Raw genomic sequence first — 27,689 nt, forward strand, 5'->3', positions numbered from 1 at the left:
TACCTCATCCTCACCGACGCATGAGGTCCCTGGCGGATTTCCGTCGTACTAAGCCATAATAATCACAGAGCTCAACACCGGACCACCTCTTATTCTTACACCGTGGCAGAAACACACCTATACAGTTTCACACGCTAGTTTAAATCTCGATCGTCCTGTTTGCGGCCTTGCATGCGACGCGTCCAAACGCGATACGTAATAAACAACATGGAGATTGTAGTGACATTCAGTTTGAAAATGTGTCAAATAAATCGATATCAGTGTAATGAGTTGATGCTAACATAAACAATCATGACTTCTGTCCCATGTATTAGTTATTAGTAAAGATTCAAGTTGTTTGCCATTTTGCAAGAATGGCATCAGATAAGGTAGGTTATGAATTAATGTCAAACATCAAACTATTACGTTACTTAATTAAAACTAATGCTCAACAATACGCTTCAAGCAGATAATGAAGAGCCTCATTTATATACATTTTAATTACAAATTCTCACCCCTGTGCTGTTACCTAAATATTTCTTGATGGGGTAAAATATGTTTTTTAAAATCACCTGAATATTGTTTTTTTTTTCTTAATCCATCGATTGTCAAGTGTAGATGTTTGCAAATTGAAAATTAATTGTAAAATTAGCATCTGAGTTTTTAATGCTTTCTATATCTAGTCACTATTTTTCCACCAAAGTTCCAAATTTTTATTCTCATATCAGTTCTCTTACTTGAGTTTTACGTGTACAGAACTGACTTTAGTTTACACTAGCTTTGTGCGTGTCCGCAAATCGTGATATCTATTTTTGCTTTCGAGTTCGTAAACAAAATTTATGTATATTGGCGACATCTCAAAGTAAAACAGTTCTTTCTCATCTCTGCGTATTGTGAATTGAATCGATTACTTCTGTGCACAGGTTTTATACCGCTTGGACCAACCGCATGGTCCTGGAAACGTGTACATTGCTTGGCGCCCTGGCAACGGTACATATTTGGCTACAACTGGTTGCGATTCCGCAGTTGTGATATACAACCGCCAAGGGGAAATACAAGACCGTATTCAACTACCTGGTTTATGTACGGGCATGGGTTGGGATGCCGACGGAGATTTATTGGCTATGATTTCAAACGGATCATCTGCTATTACCTTGTGGGATGCAACGACAGGAAAAAAATCCCAAATAGACACGGGACTAAGAGATAGTTTAACTTGCATGATTTGGTCGAAAAAGAACTGCACTCTTGCAGTGGGTACGCAAAAAGGAAACCTAGCGCTTTACGATCATATTAATGCTAAGTGCGTGACCTTTTCTACACAAAATAGAACAGTCATTATCAGTATATAGATAGCTTTCCAATTATATTGCACACCCTCGATGATTCAAAACTTTATGGATAGGAAAACATTCTCTCATTTCCAATTTATATTGATAAGATGTTACAGATATATCAAATTTTCTATTTCAGACGCATTCCTATTCTAGGTAAGCACAAAAAGAAAATTGTTTGCGGCGCTTGGTCATTGGAGGGCCTCCTTGCTTTGGCAAGTGAAGATAAGGTTTTATCGATCAGTACGTGCGAAGGTGATACACGTAGGGAAATAACAATACAAGGAGAGCCATCCGACCTTCAATTTAGTGAAATGAAAATGGACCAGAGAATCGGCGGTGAAAACACAGTATGCTATCTATTTGATATACAATTTCAAAGAAATTATTAGTTAAAAAAGACTCGATTTTATAATAGAATGCTTTTATCACAACCTGATCCCTTTATAAGATTCGTGTCTCTCAAATCTATTTAAGAAACTGTGAAATTTAGTTTATTCTCGGGGTACAGAAGGTGGGTGATTTGTAATTCAATTGTTGAATCATATCTTCAGTTATTGATAAAAAAATCAGGTGAAAATTGCTCATAGCAGTAAAATTAATTGATGTATATATGATATTGGTAAAACGAGCAATTAAAAGTACGAAGCAATTAATAATCAACCGTATTATTTAACAGGTATCGCTCGTCGTCAGCAAAACTACATTATTTTTATACAATGTTTTGGATCCAGACAATCCCATTGAATTGGCGTTTCAAAAGCGCTATGGTCAAATCGTAACTTACAAGTGGTGAGTTCATTATGAAAAATGCATACGTTACTACAATATATCTGGTATTTGATCACAGAAAATGAAAAAATTTAATATCTATATCTCGTATTTCATAAAATGTGAATCAGGTATGGCGATGGTTACATATTGGTTGGTTTCGAGGCTGGCTTTCTAATAGCAATATCAACGCATATCAAAGAAGTTGGACAAGAGTTATTTCAAATCAAAAATCATCGAGATTCTTTAAATGATATTGCACTGAACAATATCGCTGGAAAACTTGTAACATGTGGCGACAATACGTTGAAAGTACACAGTATACAAAATTTAGAAGAAACCAATAAAGTGATAACTTTGGCAGGAGAGACAGGCATCAGTCACGTGGAATGGTCATCCGATGGTAGTATGTTAGCCGCCGCGACGCACAATGGAAACATTTTAATTTATTTATTGCAATTACCAAAAATAACCAGCGTATGTGGAAATAGAATTGCCATTTTAACAAGCCTGACTGAAGTGGTTGTACATTTATATATGCTTGATAAGGTACGTAAACTGTGTGCAAATAATATGGTTAATAATTGGGTGCAAAAATAAGCTGAAAAATATATTAGCAATGACAAAAAAAGGGATTCAATCCAATTATTTGTACAATTTTATGCTAAGTACCAAAGTTGATTGGGTAAGATTAGAATGTTTTGAAAAGAAATTACACACCTGTAGCTCCCCATCTGGTATTTGATATCCAGTTTGTATCAGTATAACCATGCTTAAAATAAATGTGACGTTACGAAATTTTCATAGATATATTATTATCCGAATATGCAAATAATGACACAAATGAATATTTTCAGAGTAAACCAACACCGCAGACAATCAATACCCTGATAGAACCATCTGTAATGGCTGTCGGTCCTTTGCATTTAGCAGCAGCTTTGAATAACAGAGTATTATTTTGGAATTTAACAAAATTCAATTATGATCACCCTGTACATTTTGAAAGGGATTACTTAGGGACAGTCGAGAGTATATGCCTGAATCAAACTTTTGTTTCCGTTCTGTTTGATGGAAAGCTTCAATTACACACTGTGAGTTTACATTGTGTATGCAAAATGTAAGAGATAAAGAATTAAAATCTTGGCGGTTTTATTTCAGATAGAAACGGAACAGGACTCGGCAAACGGTGCAACTGAATCAAAAATATTTCCACAAACTAACACTTCAGATTCTAAAATAACGTGCCATGCTTTGTCGCCCGACTTTTTAGTTTACGGAAATGATGTAAGACTTTATAGAAGACTCAAATATAAATGCGTAATTTTACATACTCAATAAACCATATTTTCCGAGTTTTTCAAAAATCGATTCGATCTACTAATTAAATGACATGTTTTACAGATGGGACGAATAGTATATTTCTACTTGGAGGCGTTTGATCAATCTAGCGAAGTCACACACAATAGTGGGATCAAACAAATTTATCTAGATGCGAATGGAACACAGCTGTCTTTTGTAGATGAAAAATATGATGCATATGTTTACGATCCGATAAACGAAAACATTATTCAAATACCAGAATGTCCAGACTCAATAGAAGGCATTATATGGGATCAAAATATTTTTGAGCGTGGCGTATTCGCAGTATACAATCAATCCATTATCGTCACTTATATTTTTGTGAAATATCATATAGAAGGTATGCATAATTATCAAAATGGTTGACACCAGACATGAAGATGTCAGAGCGTAAAAGAGTGCCTCAGGGACATGGTTTAGCATTTGCAGTGAAGTTGAGAGTAGCGGCAAGCAATTCACACAAGTTCAACAACAACGTGACACATTGAAAACTATTGTATTTAATTTGGTATGGTGAAGTGATACCTTTAAAGGTTTTACAATAGGAACAGGAACGAAAATATGTAAACTATTTTTCAAATTCAAATTCGGAAAATATTTAACATATAGCCTGAGACCTTTTAAATTCGTTGAAAAGAAATTATATCCCTTTATAGAATTCAAGTTTTTAATGTCTGCAGTAGTTTCAACTTTTTCTAGATCTAGAAACTGCAAAGGTACAAAAACACCTGATCCATTCTTACTGTCATTGCAATGCAGCTATTTAGTCTGGTTTCTCGTTTTTTAAGTTTCTAAAATCAATTTTGCGATATTCTTCGAATTGCTGTTAGGCAAAGTTCGACTAACTTGACTATTGAAAATTTCGATTGAGAGATTAACTAGCACTCTCCCTATTCACTTGTTCCAAGTTTGCAAAATAACAATATTATACGAACAACGTTATTATTTTTCAGGAAGCAAAGTAGTGAAAGTCTCTCAAACAAAATTACCTGTGGAAACTTTACCAATGCTGATGTATTCTGGCGAAGTAACATTAAGTACAGCTGGTAGTAGATTAACGCAACTAACGTTATCATCACACGAAGAAATCGGTAATATTGTTGATACGAAAAGAATAGAAGAAATTTTAGCAAATCACCTCGCATGTAGAAGGTTTGCATTGTACATCTATATATCTATTCTCGAGTTTTTAGAACCTTCACAGCGAAGTGACTATTCTTTTCTTGAGTAGGTTCAAACATGCCTGGGACGCATGTGTCAAATTGAATGATCGTGAATGCTGGCAATCTTTGGGAACAAGTGCATTGTCTAATTTGAACATAGAATTTGGTGAGCTCAAGTCATATTTATATTCACGTAGAGCCTTATTTTGCAGCAAATAAACAAATTATTTTGTATATTGGTTCTGCATTTGTAGAATTATTTTGTCAGCCGTGCTTCGGTATACATATATATATATATATATATATTGAGCTTATATACTTATATATATATATATATATATATATATATATATATATATATATATATATATATATATATGCAACACATACGACGTATCTACCGAAATCTTAGATTTTCATCAATTTCTTATGGACAGAAATATCATTACTGATTGAACATAGTTGTCCCGTTTGAAATGAAACGGTATAATAATGAGTGGCAGAATTGTTCTGTATTCATTGATAATCGTTTCCAGCATTACGAGTTTATAGACACGTAGAAGATGTGTCAACTGTGTGGTCCCTGCAAAAGTTAGAGAACATAGATGAACTTGCATTATTATGCGGCCACACATCAACCTTACTGGGGGACTACAATCAAGCTGAAAAGTTCTTCTTACGCTCCTCCCAACCGGTTGAAGCTTTGAATTTAAGAAGAGATTTGATGCAATGGGAACAAGCTCTGAATTTAGCACAGAAATTAAAGCCAGAAGAGATTCCATTTATAGCTAGAGAATATGCTCAGCAATTGGAATTTACGTAGGTCTTTTTGAAATTCCACGTGGCACATGCCATAGCTGATCCATATAACAACATAAATGACTATCATAAATTTCAGCAATTGAAAGTCTTTTAAGTAGAACAAAGATAATTGTCAGATACGCTGTGGGACGTAACCTGTTCAGATTTATTATTGCAGAGGGAATTATCCAAAAGCTTTAGCTAATTATGAACGAGGATTGGTCGATAGTAACATTCAGTCGACTTTGGCCTTTCAAAATATCAATCATAGGAGTCAATGTCTTGCGGGCATCGCAAGAATGTCTATAAGATGTGGAGACAGTAGAAAAGGTGTCAGCATAGCCATGGATGTGGACAGTCCACGGTCTCTAAGAAAAGAGTGTGCAGAAATTTTAGAAATAATGAAGGTATTTTTCAAATTACCCTATTCTATAGTATGTTTGGATTTTAGCTTTCAACTCATTAATGTTTATACGAAGCCTTCTTATAATTATAGCAATTCAGTGAAGCTGCAGTTTTGTATGAAAAATCCGAATATTTTGATAAAGCTGCTTCAGCATATATAAAACTAAAAAACTGGCACAAGGTTGGTCAACTTTTGCCGCAAATATCATCTCCGAAAATTCACATTCAATTTGCTAAAGCTAAAGAACTTGAAGGAAAATATGAAGAAGCTGCAAAGGCATATGAAACTGCAAAGGATTTTGATAATATAATTAGAATCAACTTGGACCATTTGAATAATCCTGGTAATATTTGTGTATCATCTTAATTATTAAATAAGAATTGACTGATAGTAATGCAATATCATGAATTTGCAGCTAGAAGCGTTGAAATTGTTCAACAGACAAAGAGTATTGAAGGTGCTAAAATGGTAGCCAGATTTTTTCAAAGGATGAACGACTATAATTCTGCCATTAAATTTCTGATTCTTTCCAACTGTCACGACGAGGCTTTCCAGCTGGCGAATCAACATGGAAAAATGGAACTCTACGGAGATATTTTAGTTACCACACTTGACAATGACAATGTCAGAATAGAAGATTTCAAAAGCCTTGCGATTCATTTTGAATCACAAAGAAATAGTTTATTAGCTGGGAAGTATTATTTTCATGCAAAGGAATATCAGAAGGTATGATTAAGAATTTTTCTGTCTTTTTTTTGTCAATTGATATGTCTAATTTGTTCATTTATAAACACACTTTATTGTGCGTTCCAATCTGAGTATAACTTTTTATATTTTAGGCCTTAAAACATTTGCTAAAAGCTGCTCAACTAGCAGCTGATGACGACGCAGCTCTTACATTATCAATAGATACTGTAGCATCATCAAAAGATGAAAAATTAGCAAATCAACTTATAGACTTTTTGTTAGGTGGTGACGGATTACCAAAGGATCCAAAATATCTCTTCAGGCTGTATATGGCTAGGAAACAATACAGAGAAGCTGCAAAAACTGCTATCATTATTGCGAATGAGGAGCAAATCAATGGTGAGTGAAAATCTGTACGAACCGTCACAGAAGGTCTAACAATTTTAAGTTAACGTTGAAGAATGTTTATATTTGAACTAATATATGCCAAAAAATTGAGAGTTCGAAATATGCGTTAATTAATTCACAGGAAACTACAGAAATGCTCACGATGTACTGTTTGGTATGTACCAAGAACTGAAAAGAAACAAAATCAACATACCTTTGGAAATGCAAAATAATCTAAGGTTATTACATTCATATATACTGGTGCGCCTGCATGTGAAAAGAAACGACCATTTGCGTGGTGCTCGAATGTTAGTAAGGGTAGCAAACAATATTTCAAAATTTCCATCACGTAAGTACTATTTACTTCTTTTTTTTTTTTTTTGAAGGTCGCTTGAATTAGAGGCTTACTTACATACATTCAACATCAACATATTGTATTAATTTCAGACATCGTTCCTATTTTGACATCCACCGTGATAGAATGTCATAGAGCTGGTCTAAAGCATTCAGCCTTTAATTTTGCTGCAATGCTTATGCGCCCTGAATACCGATCTCAAATTGATGCAAAGTACAGTAAAAAGATTGAAGCCATTGTGAGGAAACCTCCAAAGACCAAGGACAATGAATTAGAGAATGAACCACTGACACCATGTCCATATTGTAAACATAGATTACCAGAAACGGAGGTCACATGTGACAAGTGTAAAAACACAATACCCTTTTGCATAGCAACGGTAATGCTCTATGACAGTTACAGAATTGCAGAATCAATTGTATCTGTTTAGCAGTCATTTCAAACTTTGTTAAGATTTGTTTACTAATAATTTGGTACTTTTATGGAAGATACTTTGGCTTCCATCTTCCGATCGTATATTTCAATTAAATTTATATTTTAATTAAATATATCTCTGCTTAGGGTCGTCATATTCTGGAAGATGACTTTACAGTTTGCCCACAATGTGATTTTCCTGCTATTGCAACTGAGTTTCTGCGGTCAGTATTGTTATCATAAACACATCTGTGTCATATTATTATTTATTATTTTTATTATTGTAATACTCTGCTCTCTATAGATATTTAGATACTCAGCAGATCATTCCCAGTAATTGCAAAATTTTAAAGATTTATCTGAAACGTGCCCTCCTGAACTATCCCTTCATGTATTTTATTAATGATTAACTTGGTTTTCTATGCAGCATTATTGAAACAGAAGAAACATGTCCAATGTGTACAGAACATGTGGATGTTAACATGGTTTCCTCAACTGTCGATATACGACCATATCTTGATCTTCAAGATTCAAACATATCAAAGACTTAAGCCGTCTTTCTCATGGAATGAGTCTAACATCCGTTAATACATATCGAATTATAAGATGGAAAAATAATTTAACTAGCAAATCGTGCCTTAATCAGCTCGAAGTTTTTTTGATGTAACCACATATCACTGTAGAATATAGATCATATGATGTAATGCAAACCCTAAAGCACATAATGCAATATTCGACAGTCTTAAGGACTTGAATTGTAAAAGAACAATGCAACAATTGAAGGTATACATGTACTAAAGAAACCAATAATATTTTTATTTTAGCATTTGAATTTGGAAATTATCATCTGCTTACTTTAGCTGATAATTCTGCAATTCTAATAACTGTGATCGTGTGTAAGATGTTTCAACACAGATTAAAATTTTTGACATTACAAAAAAACTGTGAAGGTATTACCACGTTCATCTGTTTTTGAAAGCATATTTTGTATCGTATTTCCAAGCCCACAGTTTCGCATTCACACTTACAATTAATTTAGTGCCTCAAATATAATTCTGACAATCAATAATTGGTCTTATACGACTTGCCTTTAATTTTATGTATAGTTTTTTACAATAGCTAAATCATATACATTAACTCGTAATTGATATTGTTATAGTATAATGCATCATATTGAGATTGGAAACTATATTTTCATGTTTCTAGTTAATGTTCAGATCAGTTACTAGAATGAAACATGGCAGTCAATTCTGACCTATAAGTATTATGATGTAGGAAAAAATGAATATCATTTTGTTGGATCTGAAACAATATTTGGCAATTATAATATGCAGACTAAAGCCCGGTTTTCCAAAGAAAACACATCCGTTATTTTTTGATATGCGATGTGCAATAATGGTCAAGATATTACGTGATCATTGTGATCAACATTGCCAAGATTACGAGACCGTGCATCATGCATGAAATTCGACCGTCGCGCATTCCTTAGAAAACAAACATTCATGTCATATCGAAAACAAATTCGGAGTTCCAAACATTACTCGCCAAAACATAGTGGATCAATAACGTGAGTAAGAGGACCAATGCTTCTATTATTAGATTGATTCTGGGAATTCACAATTATCAATAATCTCTCATGATTGCAATACTCTCACTGTGCCTAAGCGAAACTGTAAATCTGCTATCATACACTGTACCAGAGGATAAATGAAATTTTTTTTTGCCAGTATTCAAACTTTTTCACATTTACTTCATACGAACAGTTTTATTTAAATTCATTCTAAATCAACAGTGTTGTAAGTATGAGTCCAAAAATTTGACTGAAATTGAAATTCGTTATGCATTGACTTCACAAGTGTGTTCAAAATTGATTATCCATATTATAAGATTATCCATTGAAACACAAAAATCCAATTTGCTGGCAATAGTAACATTGCTGTACTTTGATTTTGCTACTCTCTTATTAAATTATCAGTTTCATGTACCATCTACACAATTATGCGTACATAGATCATTTAAACCCTGTAGTTCAATACACTAAAGTACACTTAGATGATTTGCAGTATTAAAGACAGTATATAACGCGCAATACATTTCACTCAAAATAGCAACACTGTATGTATCATTGTAATTAATGAAAAAAATAAAAATAAATAAATAACCACCGACTAATGATTGTTATATACCATGAAATGACTATTATGGATGACAGTTTATTTACCTTCACAAATTATAATATAATAACAGTAATGGGTAAAAAAAATCGTAAAAAAAGTGAAAATTTGTGTTGCGGATTTAAACAAAAAGTAGAAAACAAATTCTGTTTGGACAAAACAATATCGTTTAGTGTTATAACTGAGGAGGAATGCAACGTCTGTATGTGTCTAAATCATTCCGTGGTAAATTTTTCCGTTTAGATCCCTACTAAATTGTGCCCTTCTTATGCAATCGGCTTAGCAAGTTAATTCAACTGCAGAATAAATTGGTAAGAACTCTGGTCACGTTATCAATGTGTGTACACTTTATAAATCGTAGGATTTAATTAATTGTTAAAACTATTTGCGCATTAAGTATAAACTCTTTCTACTGATTTAAAAAGTATTAAAGTTTCGTTACCTAAGAAAATGATTATTCTTAAACTGGGCTTGCCGCGACGCGCAGTAAAGCCCCCCGCACACGACGCTTGTTTTGCTGCTGGATTGCTTGCTAGATTTTACCGCTGGGTTCCAAGTTGGCTGTGGCGCTGGGTGCAACGATGGCACCCTCGTTGGGTTGGCTTCACACGATGCTTGTCGCTAGGCGTGCTGGCGTGCAGGGAGCCTAGAGAGAAAGTATAGGCGAATACGTAGTCCCAGCATTTCTAACCTCAACAGTACCATGGACGCTCGAGTGCAACAAACTATTGCGGCTGAAATAATTCGACGTAGGAAAGCAATTATCGTGTCAGCTGTAGCAACTGCTTTTAAACGTAGACATCTACTGAAACAACGAAAACGTAAATTGTGGAGTCGCGAGTGGCTGTTACGGCGTGATAGAGGACAGAATGTTCTAAATATGGTATTTCGTGAGCTCGGGTATGTAACCATATGATTTTCATTTTATTTATTATTACTTTTTTGGATTTTCAATTTTATACTTGACTTTTCAATGCATATTTATACTAAATTTTTGTTTAGCCCTGAAGATCCAGCCAGTTTCACCAATTATACTTGAATGATGGAAGATGACTGGAATGAGTTGTTGACACTTCTGACTCCGGCCATAAAAAAACAGGATACCGTTATGCGTCAAGCTATATCACCGAGGGACAGACTCACTGTGACTCTTCGATATTTAGCAACGGGCAATACCTTTCAAGATTTGAGCTACTCCACTCGCATAGCCGCGAACACAATTTCAAAAGTGATTGACGAAACTTTAAGAGCAATAGTAGAAGTACTCGACTCAAAAGTATGGAATTTCCCATCATCGCTGGAGGAATGACAGGTTATCGCTCACAAATTCGATACTTTATGGAATTTTCCTCATTGCATCGGTGCGCTGGATGGGAAACACATCAATTTTCGTCCCCCTCGGAGTGACGGATCGATTTACCGTAATTATAAGGGAAAAGACAGCATTGTGCTTCTGGGTCTTGTCGATGCTGAATACAGATTTTTGTTCGTTGACGTCGGAAGAAATGGACGTATGCACGATTCTGCTGTTTTGCGTGAGAGCCCATTATGGACTAAGATCAACGATGGAACGTTGAACTTACCTGCTCCATGTGAAATTCCAGGCTTTTGATACAAATTACTGTACGTGATTGTCGGTAACGACGCATTTGCCTTGAAACCTAATTTGTTAAAGCCGTATCCGGATAGAAACTTGACGCTTGACAAAAGAATATTCAACTACAGATTGAGCCGTGCTCGCAGAACTGTTGAAAACGCTTTTGGCATACTGGCAAACAGATGGCGCGTTTTACTTTCTACGATATCTCTCTCCGTTCAAAAAGTAGAGAGAATAACTTACGCGTGTGTGCTTTTACATAATTATTTAATCAATAAATCTAACAATGATTCCAGTCAATGGTACGTAGCGCATAATTACAGAATCTCAACCCGCGTTGATAGTAATTGTAATGCAGTACAATTATCCGAAGGGCAGAATGCCTCCCTATATCTGAGAAATAACCGAAGCAGTAACGAAGTTCTAGAGATACGAGATAAATTTTGTGAATACTTTAATACTACAGGCATAGTGCCATTTCAATATACCGCTATTGAACGAGGTAACTATTAGTCGTTGCTCTACGAGCAAGTTCATAGTATTTATTCATTTATTAATTTATTTACTAGCACTGCGGCCGCGGCTTGTATTTGTATTTGACAGTATTTGTACAATGTTTATACAGAAATAAATAAATGCCATTACTGGTTTTATATTATTCGAATTTTGTTTGTGTACGAAAGACTTTTGAAAATATCTCTTTGACTAAGCAGCATCGACAATTGAAAAAAGAATCCCTCCAAAATTACACAGATTCTCGAGTTTTTGGATATTCGCCGAGGACTTCTGGGAAATTTCGAGAAATTCCGGAGAGTGTGAATGGCCAGAGTGTCGTTCGAAGTGCAAGCGACGAAGGGAACGATTATATTTTTTTACGACTTTTTCTCAACGATTATCGAAGCTGGTGTCAGAGAGAAAAGTTCGACCGAGAAAAATCCATAGTTCCTGAGAACTGTGAACTGTAATTAATTTTTGTTCCTTCATCGATCTTGCCGCTTCGCATTGACCTTAATTTTAGCAATTGGAGTAATTTTTAATGCTTACAATTATACATAAAGAATGACGTGAAATATTAAACATAAATAACGAAATGAAAAAACAAACAGGAGACTTATGGAATGGAATTTTTATAAAAGAAAATGAAAATCAAGATTTTTTGGTTGTCGGTGATGTCAAAACAGGTTGGTGTACTCTTTTTCTGTCACTTTCTAACCAGAATTTATTCCCCCTCGATCGAACAAGATTTTACATCGAAGAAATTGTCATGATTGTTTTTTTTCGATTTTTGAATTTTGAAAATTTAAGGAAAACGTGGAAAACAAAAATTTCCTTCGTTCATCATTTTTTTCTGGTTTGTTTGTCGATTTTTGAAAATTGAAAATTTAAGGAACACATGAAAAATGGAAATTTCTCATTTATCATTCCCTTCAGGCTGCTTAAAAGTTTTTTTTGCTTTTCTACGGAGATAAAGGCACGATAGGGTGTTTTTTTCGACTTTTGAATTTTGAAAAGGAACACGTGGAAAATAAAAATTTCTCGTTCGTCGTTTTTTTATCAGGTTTTTAAAAATAGTATTTTGCTACGCGCAAGAAAACCATCACGAAAAATAGCACACGTTCTATCACCGAAATCCAGCACGCGACCACGCTTCAGAGCCATCAGAGGCGCCACTTTCTAGCAGCGCTCCCAGCAGAGCAGCCATCCTAGTACCCCGCATGCGATCTATCAGCAAAACAAGCTCCGTGTGCAGCGGGCTTAAGAATTGAATGCAGAATGACTTACGCCGTCGATGTATCGAAGATGAACGCGTTTATCGCAGCTGTCGACTTCGAAACTTCTAAAACGGGCTGCGTTCGTAAGTGACAAATATCCGTGCGGCTAGTTCCCTCTTTTTCTTTCAGTGACCGAGTGAAACGCAGGAAAGGGACGCGCGTAGTGGGTGCGCACCAAACGTCTAGATTACGAACGTAGCCAGGAATCCCGCAACTACATCGGTTGGATCGTCGAAGTAGAACCCGATCCGCATCGCCATTTCAAGTCATTGTCGCCCGATTCTTCGCACAGTGCGAAATTGCTAGGAAGCAAAGTTCCTTAAACTCTAAAGTTTCTTCGTTCAAAAAAAAAGTTCATTGCTTGGCAAAGATGAAGATTTCAACATCAGCTGTGCTCATGTTGCTGGTGGCTGGCATTATCAACGTGGAAGCTGGTCCGGTGGCGGCTGGCGTTTGCTACGCTGGATGTGGAGCCTTGGTGACCGCCTGCTTCGCCGCGGCAGGCTTTACCTTCGGCACCGTACCCGGTGCGCAAATTGCGGCCGTCCCAGCCCTGGTGGGATGCAATACTGCATTTGCCACCTGCGAAGCTGCCTGCATGGCAGCATTGTTCACGCCTACACCGTAAGTCAAGAATCCGAGGGGAATATCATCTAAACATCGCACCGATTCTGCGTGACCTCTACGTACTACGCCGTAAATGTCGCGTTTCATATATGTTAATCGAACGCATATGTAGCAAGCAAAATGAATTTTGTGAAGATGTCAAAGATGTGTTACTTGTAGATTTGTTGTTTGTTCTACGCATATTAGTATATGTATAATTATGTAATACACATGGATATAACAATCACTCCAACGTAGATTTCGCGAGAACAATTTGCTTTTAAAAGATACTAAAAATGTTGTGTTACTTGTAGATTTTTTTTCTAACGCATACAAATAAATTTGTGTTCTCAAAACTTGCATTTTTCCTTTTTTTACTTACATGCAGGAATAGGCAGAGTGCTATGAACTAAAGCAATTACGAATAATGTGCAGATGTTGGCAATAAAAACTCGTCTCAATCACGTGAGGTCAAGATTCTATTTTCTGTACATTAATAGACATAAAGATGTATGCACACACACGGAATACAAGAAATTAACTTCTGTGGTCTGAAACATCCTTCAAATGTCATTCATACCTTGTGGTGGTATGAGAAATCTTGTCTACTCCTGCATTAACGAAGAAGTTGCATAATTTCTTTTCTACCTTTACATCCCACAATCCCAATCATCTTTACTTCACGTTTTCAGCAAGATTTTGTTGGATTAAATACAGTTTTTTGATTATAGTTGAAAAATGTTTGATTCATCTATATTGTAATTTGATTTTTACATCATCAACACAATTTTTGGTAATCATGACTGCTGAGATTGCGATAAAGCAAAGAAAATACAGGACTCTGTAAAACAATACATTTAATTCTGTGGTAAAGATTTGAGTCTGGATAGTAGACAGTGCATTTCAGATTTAATGAAGTTGGCTATCCCTGTTCTATTGTTTTGGACTCGTTACTTATGTACTTTGCAAACGCGGTTCCTAGGTATGTCCCTGACTTGGTTAGGCGGGGCTATATTTTTTGCACGCAACAGCTATATGCTCTTATATAGGTCATTTCTGTACAACTTTATTGGTCTACAAGTGCCGAACTGAGGTAAGAATGAATATGATTATTTCTTTAGTTTAAGATTTGTAAGAGTTGCTGAAGCAGATGGGTAAATAGTACCTCTGATTAAATATGTAACGAAATCGAACACATTTATTTAACATAGCTTCATTTATTAAGCTCGTATCATTTTTGGATAAGTGTTATTTACAGGGTCATTAAAAGTCCACCATAGCAACTGTAATTTTTTTACCCGACCACAATGTAACTAGAGGTCTATGCAAGGTAGGCTAGATTTTTCCAGATAGTAAAATGCTGCCGCAATAGTAAACTATGTGTCGCTGTGAATGTACAATGAAAAATGATCATGAGAATCGACATTTTCCATCGACAGAGTGGTGATAAAAATCAGCGTAGCAAATTCTTCGCTGCCATTTTTTATCCATCAATACCTATTCTCATGCTTCAGAAATTGTGATGTAAATGTTGTTCAAGGTAACTTGTAGAGAATGGGGTATAAAATTCAGCAGATGTTAGATCAAAGTGAAAAACGATAGATTAATCGTTCTATCTCGAACGAATTAATATTAAAAACAGGATTATCCTTCCAATATTTTGTTGCCACTCTACGTGACTCGTTCTTCTAAGAATTTTTATAAACAGGTGAAAAATGAATTTGCATACGTGAGAGCGAGGGAAAAAACAAATTTTTCAACATTGCTAATAGACAGATTTAGCAGCCTGAAAATTATTTATAAACGACACCTAAATTTCGCGAAAAAAAGTTTATAAAAAGCTCATTTATCTCTATCCGCGATCGGTGTTTGAACTTATTGGTACAACTCGTTGAGGTGATCAACTAATTTGAAAAAAAAATTGGTGATCTAGCAAAAATGATGTAGAACTGCTTCGCAAATCGCAATAATTTCACCGTAGTGACTAAAAATAAAATGACGGAGCAACTTCAACGCCTGCTCATGATTATCGGTTAACTTTACTCCTTTAATAGAATGTCAACTCAACTTACTTTACGATACTCGTGGCCAGTCCTGCTACAGCTGCGATTCGCATCGACGCGGCATTGCGGTTGTTCATCCGTTGAGCATTTACACCACTATGATTAGCACTGAGTCAACGGCACTATTTCACTGTACAAATTGAATAATTATTTGACAACTTCCACAAAACAGTACTGTGTTATATCAATGCACGGCGATTACAACAAGAATAAATATACTTTATTGCGGTCCAAACCGACAAACGTCCACATTCGATCGTAGCGTACTGAAAATCCCTGCTGCTGCCTCTGTTTTCGCGCCGTAGAGAGATCCGCTCTAGGTAGCGTTGCGCCACCTGACGCTGTAACTATAGAACTACGCATTATGCACGAGTAGTCCGTAGATTTGAAAAAATATTAATTACACACGATAATTGTACAATTAGAGGTAAACTAAGTTATGGACACGAAGCAATCGGAACGATTTGGAAAAACGAATTTCGCAATGTTAGATTATTAAGTTAGTGGGTGTGAACGAGTACGTGTAGCGCATGGTGCCGTGCTTAGTAGCTAGCCGAGAGGTGACGCAGCGAAGGCTGGAAAACGAAAAACTACGAACGGTGGAACGGATGTGGATGCGTGAGAGTTTAAGAAGAGTGAGCTCCGGGCGCACAAAATAGGAAAACGACTATACTTTGTAACGCTTGTGATAACAAGACTTAAAAAATGTAGAACAAGAAATGATGGTTATCATATTTTTAATATTAGGCTGTGATCCGCGGTTTGATACAGCTAATTTTTTCTCGCTATAGTACCTCTTGATTCCAAATACAGAACTGCGCTCACTGCATTTTCGTCTAAGATGGTTACCGAGAAAACTAGGCGATTACGTTTTATTGTATTATGGCAATTTCTTAAATTTAGAACTCCTAAATTCTTATCCTCGCGCGAATGAAGCCCCAGATGCAGTGGAAGACGCAAACTTTCTCTTCAAAGCACGTATAAAATAGGAGAAAATATGTGAAAATACATTTTCTCAGGTGGATAATTTGAATACTCAAAATTTGTAAAGAAATCATCAGATTGTAACATTAGAATGCGGCATAACTTGCATGTGGTGAAGAGATTGACTCACAATCAGTAGTTCTGTGTGGGTAATACGCCAGATCACCAGATCAATGAAAATTGAGTATAAGGAACACTAACGCAGAGAGAAAATTTGAAGTGTTCCACGTCAAGTACTTTGCAATAAGTAACCTCAACTCCTTACCGAGGTCATAGAAGTAGATGATTGTCGGAAAATAGGTGAATAATAAAGGCGGAGTACTTCCACGGAGCATCGACACGCCAGACCTCAACGATCGACTGGTTACACTTCAACAGATTGGGGGGAATTCTGCCAATACGCCGAGTTAGAGCTGGCGCGGAATTCACTCCAATCTGTTGAAATATGACGCGTTGATCGTCGAGGCTGCCGCATCAATGTGATTCAAGTAAATACCGACAAAGCGTATCGACGTAAATCATTCCAAATTTTCTAGCCCTGTAGGAGCAGTAACATAGACTTGTAGAATTAGACTGCGCGGTCCGTGCACTGAACTGGAGCCCTAATTAGAAAGAGAAAGTAACAGGTCGGTTCCTGCTGTTGATTCCTCTTTATAATTAGGGTTTCAGCTCCGTGCACGGACCGCGGAGTCTATCTCTATAAGTCAGATAAGTCTATGAGTAGGCGACAGCAGCGCCAATGCGGCAGCATACCGAGTGAGGAAGACGTTAACCAGTGACGTCATCTCAAGGTTTTCATCATCACTTCCTTCCTCGCTTCCCGGCGAACATGCGAGTGCTGGTTGGGAATGTCGAAAAGTGGGTTCGGTTGATCAGTTGTCTGTTGTCTGTTGTCGAAATCCGTCAACCGCAGTGAAAATGGCCGAAGAGGGCAGGGTCACTGCCGAGTCCGGTTCCGGGTCGCTTTTTACTAATGTTATTAGTGAAATATTCACATCTCCGATAAACCTTGTACTGGTTGGAATAATAGCGCTACTTGTTTACAAAATAATTAAACACAAGACGAAAGTCGAGGCGCCAATACACGTCGAACCAGAATTGCCGAAACTGAAACGGGACTTCACTGTCGAGCAATTGAAACAATACGATGGAAACGGTCCTGACAAACGAATTTTGATGGCAGTCAACGGCAGTGTTTACGACGTAACGCGAGGACGCAGATTCTACGGTCCTGGTAATTTCATTTTTATTATTCTCGATGCGTTCCTCGATCCGCGTTATCTTGAAGGATTCGGCTCGCGTATGCTCATCGCACACATATATCCTGAATAGACGGTACACGATGCGATGCACACATTCATTCGGTTATCATCGTCGCATATCGCTGCGTAAAATGATGACGGGCACTAAATTGAAGTGTTTCTCTACGCAATGGAATGACGTTGCTCATTTAGCCTCAAGATCGATCATGCTTTTGATGTTACAGTAATATTAACCGATTGTAATATCGTCAATAGCTGACAAAAATTTGATATTTTGGTCCGATCTTTATCAAGTAGTCTCTATCATCATCTATGTTTCATCATTGCAAATTACCTGCATTTGACGCCAACAGATATACTCATTAACCATATCATGTGTGCCAAGGCTCCCGTTATCAAGAATTCCAAACCACGTCAGATATCGTTTCAAATTTCGTAAGAATGGGTAAATTCAGCTGAAACACGCGTTTTTTTACAGTTATAATACCATTCTCCAGGGTGTTTGTATTTGCTGAGTTTGCTTATAATATGTCATTTGAAATGTTTCCTCGATTTTTGCACAATACGTAATTCCTAGTCAGCGAGTGATCAATGGTTCCAGACTACATTCTCAACTACAAAAAACCATACAGCTATGGTGAAATAGATGTACCGTTATATGATAATTCGTACTGTTTTCTCCATCAATTAGTTTTTAACTGAACAGGATTCTGAAATTTTTTTCGAACTGCATTACTGATGAATTGATCAGAAAATAAAAGTTTCTGATGTATTTGATAAGTTTCAGAATGAAATGCTTTGCTCGTGGGACACGAAACATTAGTCAGCTGACAAAATTAATGTTTCGATACTAATTGGCTGAATTTCATGTAAATGTATTGATTTTTCACTCTTGATCATCTTACGTGAAATTGGGCAAATAATATCATAAACTGTGATTTTTATAAAGCCTGCTGTTTGCAATTCTTACACTTTAATCTCAAACCGCAAATGCTGTTGAAAAAGATCCCGCAAGAATGTGATAAAAATAGCAATTTTTTTGTCAAGGTTGTATGTATTTGATAATCGGGTAATATTTTTTGTTATTTCTAAATTTTGCTTTAGATTCGGAAATTTCTTTTATTACCTGATACAGACTATTTGAAAGTTGAAAGAAATGCTGTGATTGTGTTCTAAAATACCCTTGTTTGACCATAATTCAGGAAAGATTCACAATAAGATAACTCGTGATGTGTATGAAAGTTTGCACAGTTTTTGTAAAATTGCACTTGAACAGTTTGATCCAGAAATGTCAATAATTCATTACCTCATTCAATGTTGAGTTACATCAGAACGTTGTAGACCTCATTTAGCAATGTAATGTGTCGAAATATGCAAAATTTGATATCGTTGAAACAAGTTTTTGGAGATATCTCCTCCAGGTTGATTTCAAACAATTGTTTTATTATTATTATAAATAAAACCACAGTCGGCTATAATTTCACTCCAAGGACATCACCAACCACAATGTGGATTGGTTTAGAACTTTTGATGTACGTACATAAACTTATTTCATAACAATAACACACATCAGTTGTGGTATCCTTTTGATCATGTGTGTTTGAATGTGCAACATACTAATTTTTACATTTTACACAGAACAAGTCGGAATCACCCTAATATGTATCTCTTTGGAAGTGACATAATTGTCAGAAAAATTTTGTCAATAAAATTAATGATACAAAATATGTATATTTTTATTTAATTCTCAGGTGGACCTTATGCAGCATTCGCAGGCAGAGACGCCAGTCGTGGTCTTGCAACTTTTTCCGTCGTCCCAGGGACAGACGAATACGATGATTTGAGTGATTTCAATTCCGTGGAAATGGATTCTGTCAGGGAGTGGGAAGAACAGTTCAAAGGTTCAATAAAATATCTCCCCTTATACTTTGTACTTTAAATGCTAGGCATTATTTCATTATTAACACAGAGATGCCTCATGATTTGATATTATACATCTGAAAACATTCAGGCACTATTGTTTTATCTATGGGGGAGTATTGCATGTTCAAATAAAACCATTGGATTTGTTAACGTTATATGAGGATGTATTATACAGAATGAGACGTGAATAGCAAAGAGAACTTATAGATTTCGATTCAAAAACTGCACGTGTAAACTAGGAATTAACGACTATATTTATATCCAATTCAGTAGTGTCTGTTAAAATACGCAGTTGATCTAGCCCCCACTTTTCATTGGGTTACCAAATGAAATTCACAAGATCAAAGTTCAAGGCCTGCATAATAAGACATTGCTTATAAATTGTATTTTAATTCAATGCTCACAACAAGTTAGCACTTACAATGCACCTTTTCGTTTATCATAAAATAAAATAAAAGAAACAAAACCCATACATTTGAGGTAAAAAGCACATGTGCATGATATGGAGTTTCTCCAACTTTTAGCAAAGGAAAAAATTCAACTCGGTTCTTGGAAAAAGTAAATTAGATGTATTTGTAAATAAAATAAGATTCGTGATTTCATTTACAGAAAAATACGAATATGTCGGACGACTTTTGAAGCCTGGTGAATTGCCAACGAATTATTCTGACGAAGAAGAAGAAGGCAGCCAACAAGAAGTTGAATCCAAGTCCAAGGACGATTGACCGCTCCAGCGCACGATGTGAATAAGATACATCATCGGAAATACTGTCCACACATTTAATGATAATCTGAAAATTATAAAAATTATGACCCGCAGAAGCAGTTACAGATTTTTAATCGCGTTCTGTACCATCCTAGTTAACAATATGTAAGATTAATCTGTTTGTAATATTGCAACAGGAGTGCTAGAAATACTTAAACGTTGAAAACAAGCATTGCACAGAAATATGACTTAGGCACTGGTTTCTTGTATTTTTGAATCAATAGTTGACGTGTATATTCGAAATTTCTTTCTGAACACCGAATCAATGAACGTGTGAATTTGAGAATATTTTGCTTTACTCAAGCGGTGCATACGGAATACAAGCTACTAGTAATGAATACCAGCATTATATTGAATTGAAACGTTGAAAAGTAAATCTGATTGAAACTCATTATTTAACAATTTAAGCTATATTTAACAAGTATGCATTTATATGTAACAAGTACAGGGTGTTTTGCTATCCATTCGGGATGTACGTATAAATAAAACTGATAGACACTAAAGATATCTAATCCACTTCTGGATATTGTAATTGTGATATGTACAGAGGAAAATAGGAGTTTGTCTTATCGAGCCTATCAATTATTTTTCCTATTACCGTAACTGCTAGACACCCTGTATATCTGTACATTACCATCCGTAATTTATTACCGTGGAGCGTTTGTCAGTGCTTGGTAAATGCCTCGTACCTGAATTATCAATAAATTATATGAATTAAATAATTTTCAGTGAAAACAAATTGTATGGCATAATCGTACGTAACACACTTCTGAATAGGGAACACAAGACCAGCTCTACTGCAGTACGTAAAAATCTTACGATCCAAAAACTGAAAATTTAATTGTTAGTAATTGTTTGTACAAATTTAAATGTATAAAAATTCAACAAACTTAATATATACTCGTTTTGCGAATGACCAGTTGGTGAAAAGTTCAAACGTAACTGTCAACCTGGTAAAAACCTGTGTTCGAACAGTACAGTTTTTTTTTTTTTTAATTATGTCAATTAGAATTACCATTGGATCAATATATTCTATAAAGATGTATGTAAGAATTTTTAGGAAGAAATTCAAGTTGTACTATTTATACACCGACTAATTACTTGTCAGGAATTTTCTGAATTCGATTAAAAAAATAATTTTATCCAAACAAGTAAATTTCTCGTTTATACTTTCCAGTTGTAGTATCTTTAACTGAGTAAGGCTGAGTCTTGATTCAAAGAAACAAGTAAATAGAACAAAAACAAAGTCAAACCAGTCCTTGATTGTATATTATTAATAAGAGTAATTATTTAAAAAATTGAACGTTAATTAATAATGTTAGATATTTTTGAACAAAAAATAATTGAAAATCGTACTGTAAACTATACGTAAGAAAAATTACCTGGGGTTAGTAAATTTCTCATTCTGCTGTGTAGTAGAATATACAAGGTATATTTCAGCTCGCTGTGCGAATTGGCAACTTCTTCGATCATTTTCACTTTCAACACTGATTTACATTCATGTGATCTGTCACAACCACAGGGGAAAAATTGGGTAATCGCGCTGAATGGCCATTCTCGAACTTCAGTAAGACATAGCGTAACTGTATTACATACTTGAAAACCCTCGTACTCAGTAGAAAATTAATCTACCATATAATAAATTTGATACGCATATCACACCAGCCAGGCCTAAACTGTTTATATTGTCATACATAGCATTGATTTGTTCGTTTTTGAAGACCAATATCGCAAACTGTTGGTTGTTGAAAAAGTAGAGTTGTCAAATTTTATTACAGACGAGAAGCGTTTATCAAGAAAAAAAAAACAAACTAATAGTTCGATGAATAGCGCTAAAGGTACGCAATTGAGAAAATTTATGTCAAAGTTATGTACAGATTGAGCTACAAGAAAAGGAATGTATTGTATAATTAGTGTGATATTAAAATGATGTTTTATATCTGTGTTAGATTAAAATGATTGCACTACTAAATCAATTCATTTCGAATTGATAATTAGCTTTTTTCGTAGTATACTTTTTCATTACGTAATCGTAATAAATTTTTAAACTAATACAGTTCTTCGAGATTCAATTATTAAGAAACAATGTGCATTTAATTTTGATAACTGTATGTAAGGCGACACTAAAACATAACAATTGTCAAGAACCAACAGCTTGTGCCAAAGACTGAATTTTGGACTAACCCGATTTTTGTGAAGTCTAGGCTTATCATCGATATTTTGCGTAATTAAAAATATGTTTTAATTTTAGTTGAGATAGATGAAAAGTTACATTTATCAATTGCTAAGGCCACAGATATAACATCTACAACTTCATGTTTTTTTTTTTAACATTCAGATAGCAACTGGTTATAAGTTTCATCAGTTGTCAATAACTTCAAGTTTGAAATATCTGAACCTTTAGTGACATTCACAACAAAGTGAATAACATATTTCTACCTCCTACTAACTCCAGTCAGTTTTCACTTAGCGTCGGTATTCAGGTTTACAAAAACTTAGAATTTTTACCTCAACCCAGTAAAATTCGTTCTAGCTGCAAGTGAAATTCGGCAAATCTTATCCACAGAATTAGTATTTGTATCATCGAAGATGATTTTTAAGCTGTAACTAATAAGAGTGTGCATTGTACATAGTATATGGAATGGTGAAGTTTAACGAACCAAGTAGTAAGTGGATTAAGTTGCTTACAAGATTTAAGTTTTGAGATGTTGATACAATATAGGGCACTTCACGTTAATTGACTGTTTTTGTCTTCATTTTTTCATAATTGTTTGCATCTGAAGTTTTAAGTACGCATACGCGTGAACAGCCTTATTTCGTACCACTTTATAAAAAAAAAAAAAAAAAAATGAAAATTCATCGATTTTCATGTACTGTAATGTTTGATGAATAATGGAAACTTCGTGTCTATGTCAGACATATTTTCAATTTATTGGCCTATGTGTAGAACGGTAGTGGGTGATTTACCATATATTCCTATATCAGTTGAATATATCAACGTTTTTTTTTTTTGTTAATTAAATTGTTTCTCTTAAGTTCTATGTGTAGTGAGTCGGTTTCTTCTCTATGCCGTCCTTTTGATCCTTCTTTTAGAGTAAAGTAATAATTTTGAAAATTGTTTACAAAGTTTTATAAACAGTTATATGATTAAAATATTATAACTCTGACCTCAACCTGTTACCTTGAATCTTAAAATTTTCAAAAATAATTATCAAACCAGTTTTCCTTTGTCCAACTTGTAATCAGTGAAGAGAAAAACTTCTAATAACAATAGATAACAGGGTACTATTTAATTCCATTTATCCATGGAGCTGATCATATTATGGTTTGATATTCCCCCTCCCCCGGATACTCGCGGTGACCTAAAATCCTCAATTATTAAGCGTTGTCCGCGTTTCGGTTAAAATTGGGAGCCATAGCCGTTATAGTTACGTTCCTCCGACTATCTGCATTTATCCACAGATTTATTATTACCGTCATTCTGTTTCCTCTTAAAAAATTTCATTGAAAATAATAACATTTTTTATAAAAATGCCATCAGTTTCAGGCATACTTAACATTATCGTTCCATGAATAAATTCGAAACTGTATATACGATTCCGTCATCTGTTTCCGCGCACAATTTCCTTCCTTATACCTACCACGTTAGAAATTTCTACCAAGCGTGCGCCGCGTCGAGGTCGACGTGCGCAACGACAGGAGAGCCGAGCTGATTGTGAGGCCCGCGTCTACGATCGTCCCACGCCGACACCAATCTCCAATCGTGTCCAATCGCCCTCGCAAGGCTGCGTCTTTGGGGGGGAGGAAACGGCACGCGACCAAAATGCCTCCGCTCCCCGCCAACTTCAGCTCGGTCCACGCCTTTCGGTGTCGGCCGGGTTGCGGCTGCGGCGGTACGCGTAGGCATCTTTCGTCCCTGTTTCGTTATACCTACCTTCTTGTAATCGCTGCGGTCCGCGTTTACGCACACAACAATTTTCTACCGCGCGCCCCGCGCCGCTCGAAGGGGGCGACGGCAAAGCGTCGGGGGTGAGACGATCGATCAAGTGTCATCCCTGCCAGTTGGGCTTTCACCTTTTGGGATTGGGGATAAACCCTGGCTAGTTGTTAAGGCTAAGCGGGTAAAAGACAAGAACAACTCCGATCTACGCGCTTTCGTCTTGCCCCGCATTCAAATAAACGCTGATTTTTTCACACACGGATATTTTTTTTACTTTTTTAGAACTTTTATTCTTAATATCTATTTATGTCAGAGTACCTCAAGAGTCGACGTGTGTAATTTCTACAAATTGAGAAAATACTAATTCGATCATACTGTGATCTTTTTCTGGAAAATGTAAATTCTTCTGACAATCAAAGTTTCAGGCTTTATTACACCTTTTTTTGGTTTATCGCCCATGAGTATCAGCAATTGTACAGAATTATGTATGTACTATACTGGCAAAAAAGAAAAACAAATTTATAGCGGCTCTTGAAATCTTGCACTTTTTACATTCAGCCTTAGGTATGTTGGAAGTCTGGACCTCATTTCCGTGTCTGCATACACCTTGTAATGAGAGCATTGCACGTGAACTGAATCTTTATTATATTTTGCACATTACCGACCTTTCCGTTAGGTTCTAAAAAATTGAACTTCTTACAGTATAATAATTATATCGTGAGGGTACCTCGATTTGAACAGTCTTACAAAGTCAACTCGTACTGGACCCCTTCAAGATCCGTTGGAAGTATCTGTTCTGTATCGCGATTTGCTGCATAGGAATGTAATGTAATGTGCCAAAGGACACTTGGAAACATTTTCAAAAATAAATGCCAGAACTCAAAATTTGAACGTATAGAAAATGTAAAACCGAAATACGTACCGAGGAAATCTTCTATAATATTTCGCTTTGTAGCTGCACCATCCTCTATAGGGAGTGATTGTATAATTAATAAGCATTCTGTGAATATAGAAAGATTTTGGGTTGGCTCATTGACGTGCCTTCATTTACGGTACCTGCCATTTTTTCGTTACTGTAAAAAATATTTTTCTTTTCTCCGCGGCTTTGTTGGTGAGTTCAAGAATCCTTACTTCAGTCCAAGGGTACAAATTTTGATTGCAATTTACGTTTTATATTGCGATTGTGGATTGACCCACTGAAAGTATAGTAATCCTGTAAAGATAGCTATATAAGTATAATGGATGCATCTGATGAAACTGTAACAGGACACTTATAATAATTTCCCTTCATGTTCGAATAAACACAAACGATTAATAATAGCCATTTATATGGTAATAATAGGTGAATAACTTGTAATATAAAGTTATTTGTATTATTCTAAAATGCCCGATACCCATTCTTCGTCATGTATATCCAGAGTAAATTATTAATACAGGTGTGTCCGAGTCAGCGTTCTAGATATATTACATTTGTACACAGAGATATGTTTTACCATTAAAAATATTTAACAATAGTTGAAAAATTAGTGTACGTAAGGATGCACGATCATTGTTTTGAACGAATCATCTGCAGCGTTACGGGAATCCGATTTGTATACTTTCTCGAAACATCGCGGCGCTATATCGACTGACCTAATTAATTCCATGCATGTGTATATAAGATGCATAACGGAGGGGTTTCGTGCAGAAGAAATGACGACGAAATGTGTCTGTTTATACCGCAACACAAACCGTGTGTGTCAATGACTTTTCGGAATAGGTCAACTCGTACCGCGTATACTGCGTAAAAATATTGTTATTGGCACAGAACGACTTGTCAAGCATTCAATATTATAATTTATTGCGTCAAAGCAAAATCCGGAAGTCGTTGTATTACCCATGTTATCACTTCACGTTGTACTAAAAGAAAAATTTAAACGTGTATCAATACGTATGATTCACGCATTAAGAAATATTACAACACTGTAAAAAGTTTATTAAAAATTCAAAAACAATTTCTTTACTCATGTATTGTACTTCAGTAAATATTGCATAATTTGATGTTCCCGTCCTTGTATAATGAATAATGTAGGGTACGATTATGTTTTCGCTAAACTAATTCGTAATTTTGTATACTCGAGTATAAAACGTGATAGGCATATATTATCGACGATACAGCCCGGACGAATAATATACCTATCATGTTGAGAGTGAATGTATTATAACTAGAACTGAAACCTGAAAGAAATGAACTAAAACTGTCAAATACAAATGTCAGAGAAAAATGCGCTAAAAATACCAAGACTTCTCTGAAAAACTCGGATCTTTCGAAAAAAGACATTAGAGACATCGCTAATGTTTCTCATATAAATATTCTTATTCTGTAAAACTGTCATTTATCATCGAAGCTTGCTGCATTTTCTTTTCTTAAAGTGTTTCAGAAATCGGAGTTTTTTCTTCTTTTTAGCAGGGATAGAATGACGAATACGTCTTTTACGGCATAAATACAGTATAATATTCAGGAAATGAACAATTTCCAACATGGTTTCTCGCGATGAATACGCCATTGTCTTAGATATGAAAACAAAGCTGTCAAGTACGGATGCAAGGCCAAAAAAATTTGTTTACAATTATACAGACGTCAAAGAATCTACTATATCCCATAGAAATACATTGTTAATAATTTTGAATCACAAAAATCGAAGCACCAGCATTTCAGATTCGACGATTGATCATGCATGTGTAATATTAGGTGCACGTCTTCACTTTATACTTTCTTATGAGAGGCATTTGAACGAAGGCCTGTAACTTGTTCCAACATTCTTCAGAGGTAATTATACTCATTGCGTAACTTCCACTCACAATAGAATACAGATTATAGTCAATGGATTATAACTGTTTTTTAAGAGACGAATAACATTATTCTTCAGAATGGTGCAGGATTAATTTATCGCAGCAGCATTTATT

General features: G+C 35.5%; 2 protein-coding genes and 1 long non-coding RNA gene across 5 annotated transcripts; all 3 read left to right on the forward strand.

Annotated features, from left to right (window-relative positions):
• The first annotated feature begins 139 nt into the window (after positions 1-139).
• On the forward strand, positions 140-8,460 carry LOC124306933 (WD repeat-containing protein 19). Of its 3 annotated transcripts, XM_046768103.1 has the most exons (19): positions 143-368; positions 903-1,282; positions 1,453-1,663; positions 1,993-2,105; positions 2,216-2,633; positions 2,942-3,175; positions 3,243-3,368; positions 3,486-3,783; positions 4,397-4,595; positions 4,675-4,772; positions 5,143-5,425; positions 5,586-5,814; positions 5,904-6,156; positions 6,229-6,539; positions 6,653-6,899; positions 7,030-7,236; positions 7,335-7,621; positions 7,804-7,880; positions 8,084-8,460. In XM_046768103.1, exons 1-19 carry the CDS (start codon positions 354-356, stop codon positions 8,205-8,207), a joined length of 4,110 nt encoding a protein of 1,369 aa, XP_046624059.1. In that variant the 5' UTR covers positions 143-353; the 3' UTR covers positions 8,208-8,460. The 3 variants fall into 3 exon arrangements, with proteins under 3 accessions (XP_046624061.1, XP_046624060.1, XP_046624059.1); XM_046768104.1 differs by lacking the exon at positions 7,804-7,880 and having other exon boundaries at positions 142-368; XM_046768105.1 differs by lacking the exons at positions 7,335-7,621; positions 7,804-7,880; positions 8,084-8,460 and having other exon boundaries at positions 140-368; positions 6,783-6,899; positions 7,030-7,218.
• Positions 8,461-10,316: 1,856 nt separating this feature from the next.
• On the forward strand, positions 10,317-12,085 carry LOC124306942 (uncharacterized). Its single transcript, XR_006908724.1, has 2 exons — positions 10,317-10,730; positions 10,833-12,085. It is a non-coding gene; the product is annotated as an uncharacterized LOC124306942 (long non-coding RNA).
• Positions 12,086-17,658: 5,573 nt separating this feature from the next.
• On the forward strand, positions 17,659-23,838 carry LOC124306940 (membrane-associated progesterone receptor component 1). Its single transcript, XM_046768126.1, has 3 exons — positions 17,659-18,086; positions 19,866-20,015; positions 20,647-23,838. The coding sequence occupies exons 1-3, from the start codon at positions 17,771-17,773 to the stop codon at positions 20,760-20,762; spliced, it is 582 nt and encodes a 193-aa protein (XP_046624082.1). The 5' UTR covers positions 17,659-17,770; the 3' UTR covers positions 20,763-23,838.
• The last annotated feature ends 3,851 nt before the right edge of the window (positions 23,839-27,689 follow it).

Source organism: Neodiprion virginianus, chromosome 6 (genome assembly GCF_021901495.1).
Source record: "Neodiprion virginianus isolate iyNeoVirg1 chromosome 6, iyNeoVirg1.1, whole genome shotgun sequence".
NCBI lineage: Eukaryota > Metazoa > Arthropoda > Insecta > Hymenoptera > Diprionidae > Neodiprion > Neodiprion virginianus.

Excerpts from the sequence above, each read along its gene's own strand:
- LOC124306933 (XM_046768103.1), top strand. Across the intron at positions 1,283-1,452 it reads TACGATCATATTAATGCTAA|ACGCATTCCTATTCTAGGTA; the intron begins GTGCGTGACCTT and ends TTTCTATTTCAG. Across the intron at positions 7,881-8,083 it reads ATTGCAACTGAGTTTCTGCG|CATTATTGAAACAGAAGAAA; the intron begins GTCAGTATTGTT and ends TTTTCTATGCAG.
- LOC124306940 (XM_046768126.1), top strand. The coding sequence starts at position 17,771 with ATGGCCGAAGAGGGCAGGGTCACTGCCGAGTCCGGTTCCGGGTCGCTT. Across the intron at positions 18,087-19,865 it reads ACGCAGATTCTACGGTCCTG|GTGGACCTTATGCAGCATTC; the intron begins GTAATTTCATTT and ends TTTAATTCTCAG. Across the intron at positions 20,016-20,646 it reads GTGGGAAGAACAGTTCAAAG|AAAAATACGAATATGTCGGA; the intron begins GTTCAATAAAAT and ends TTTCATTTACAG.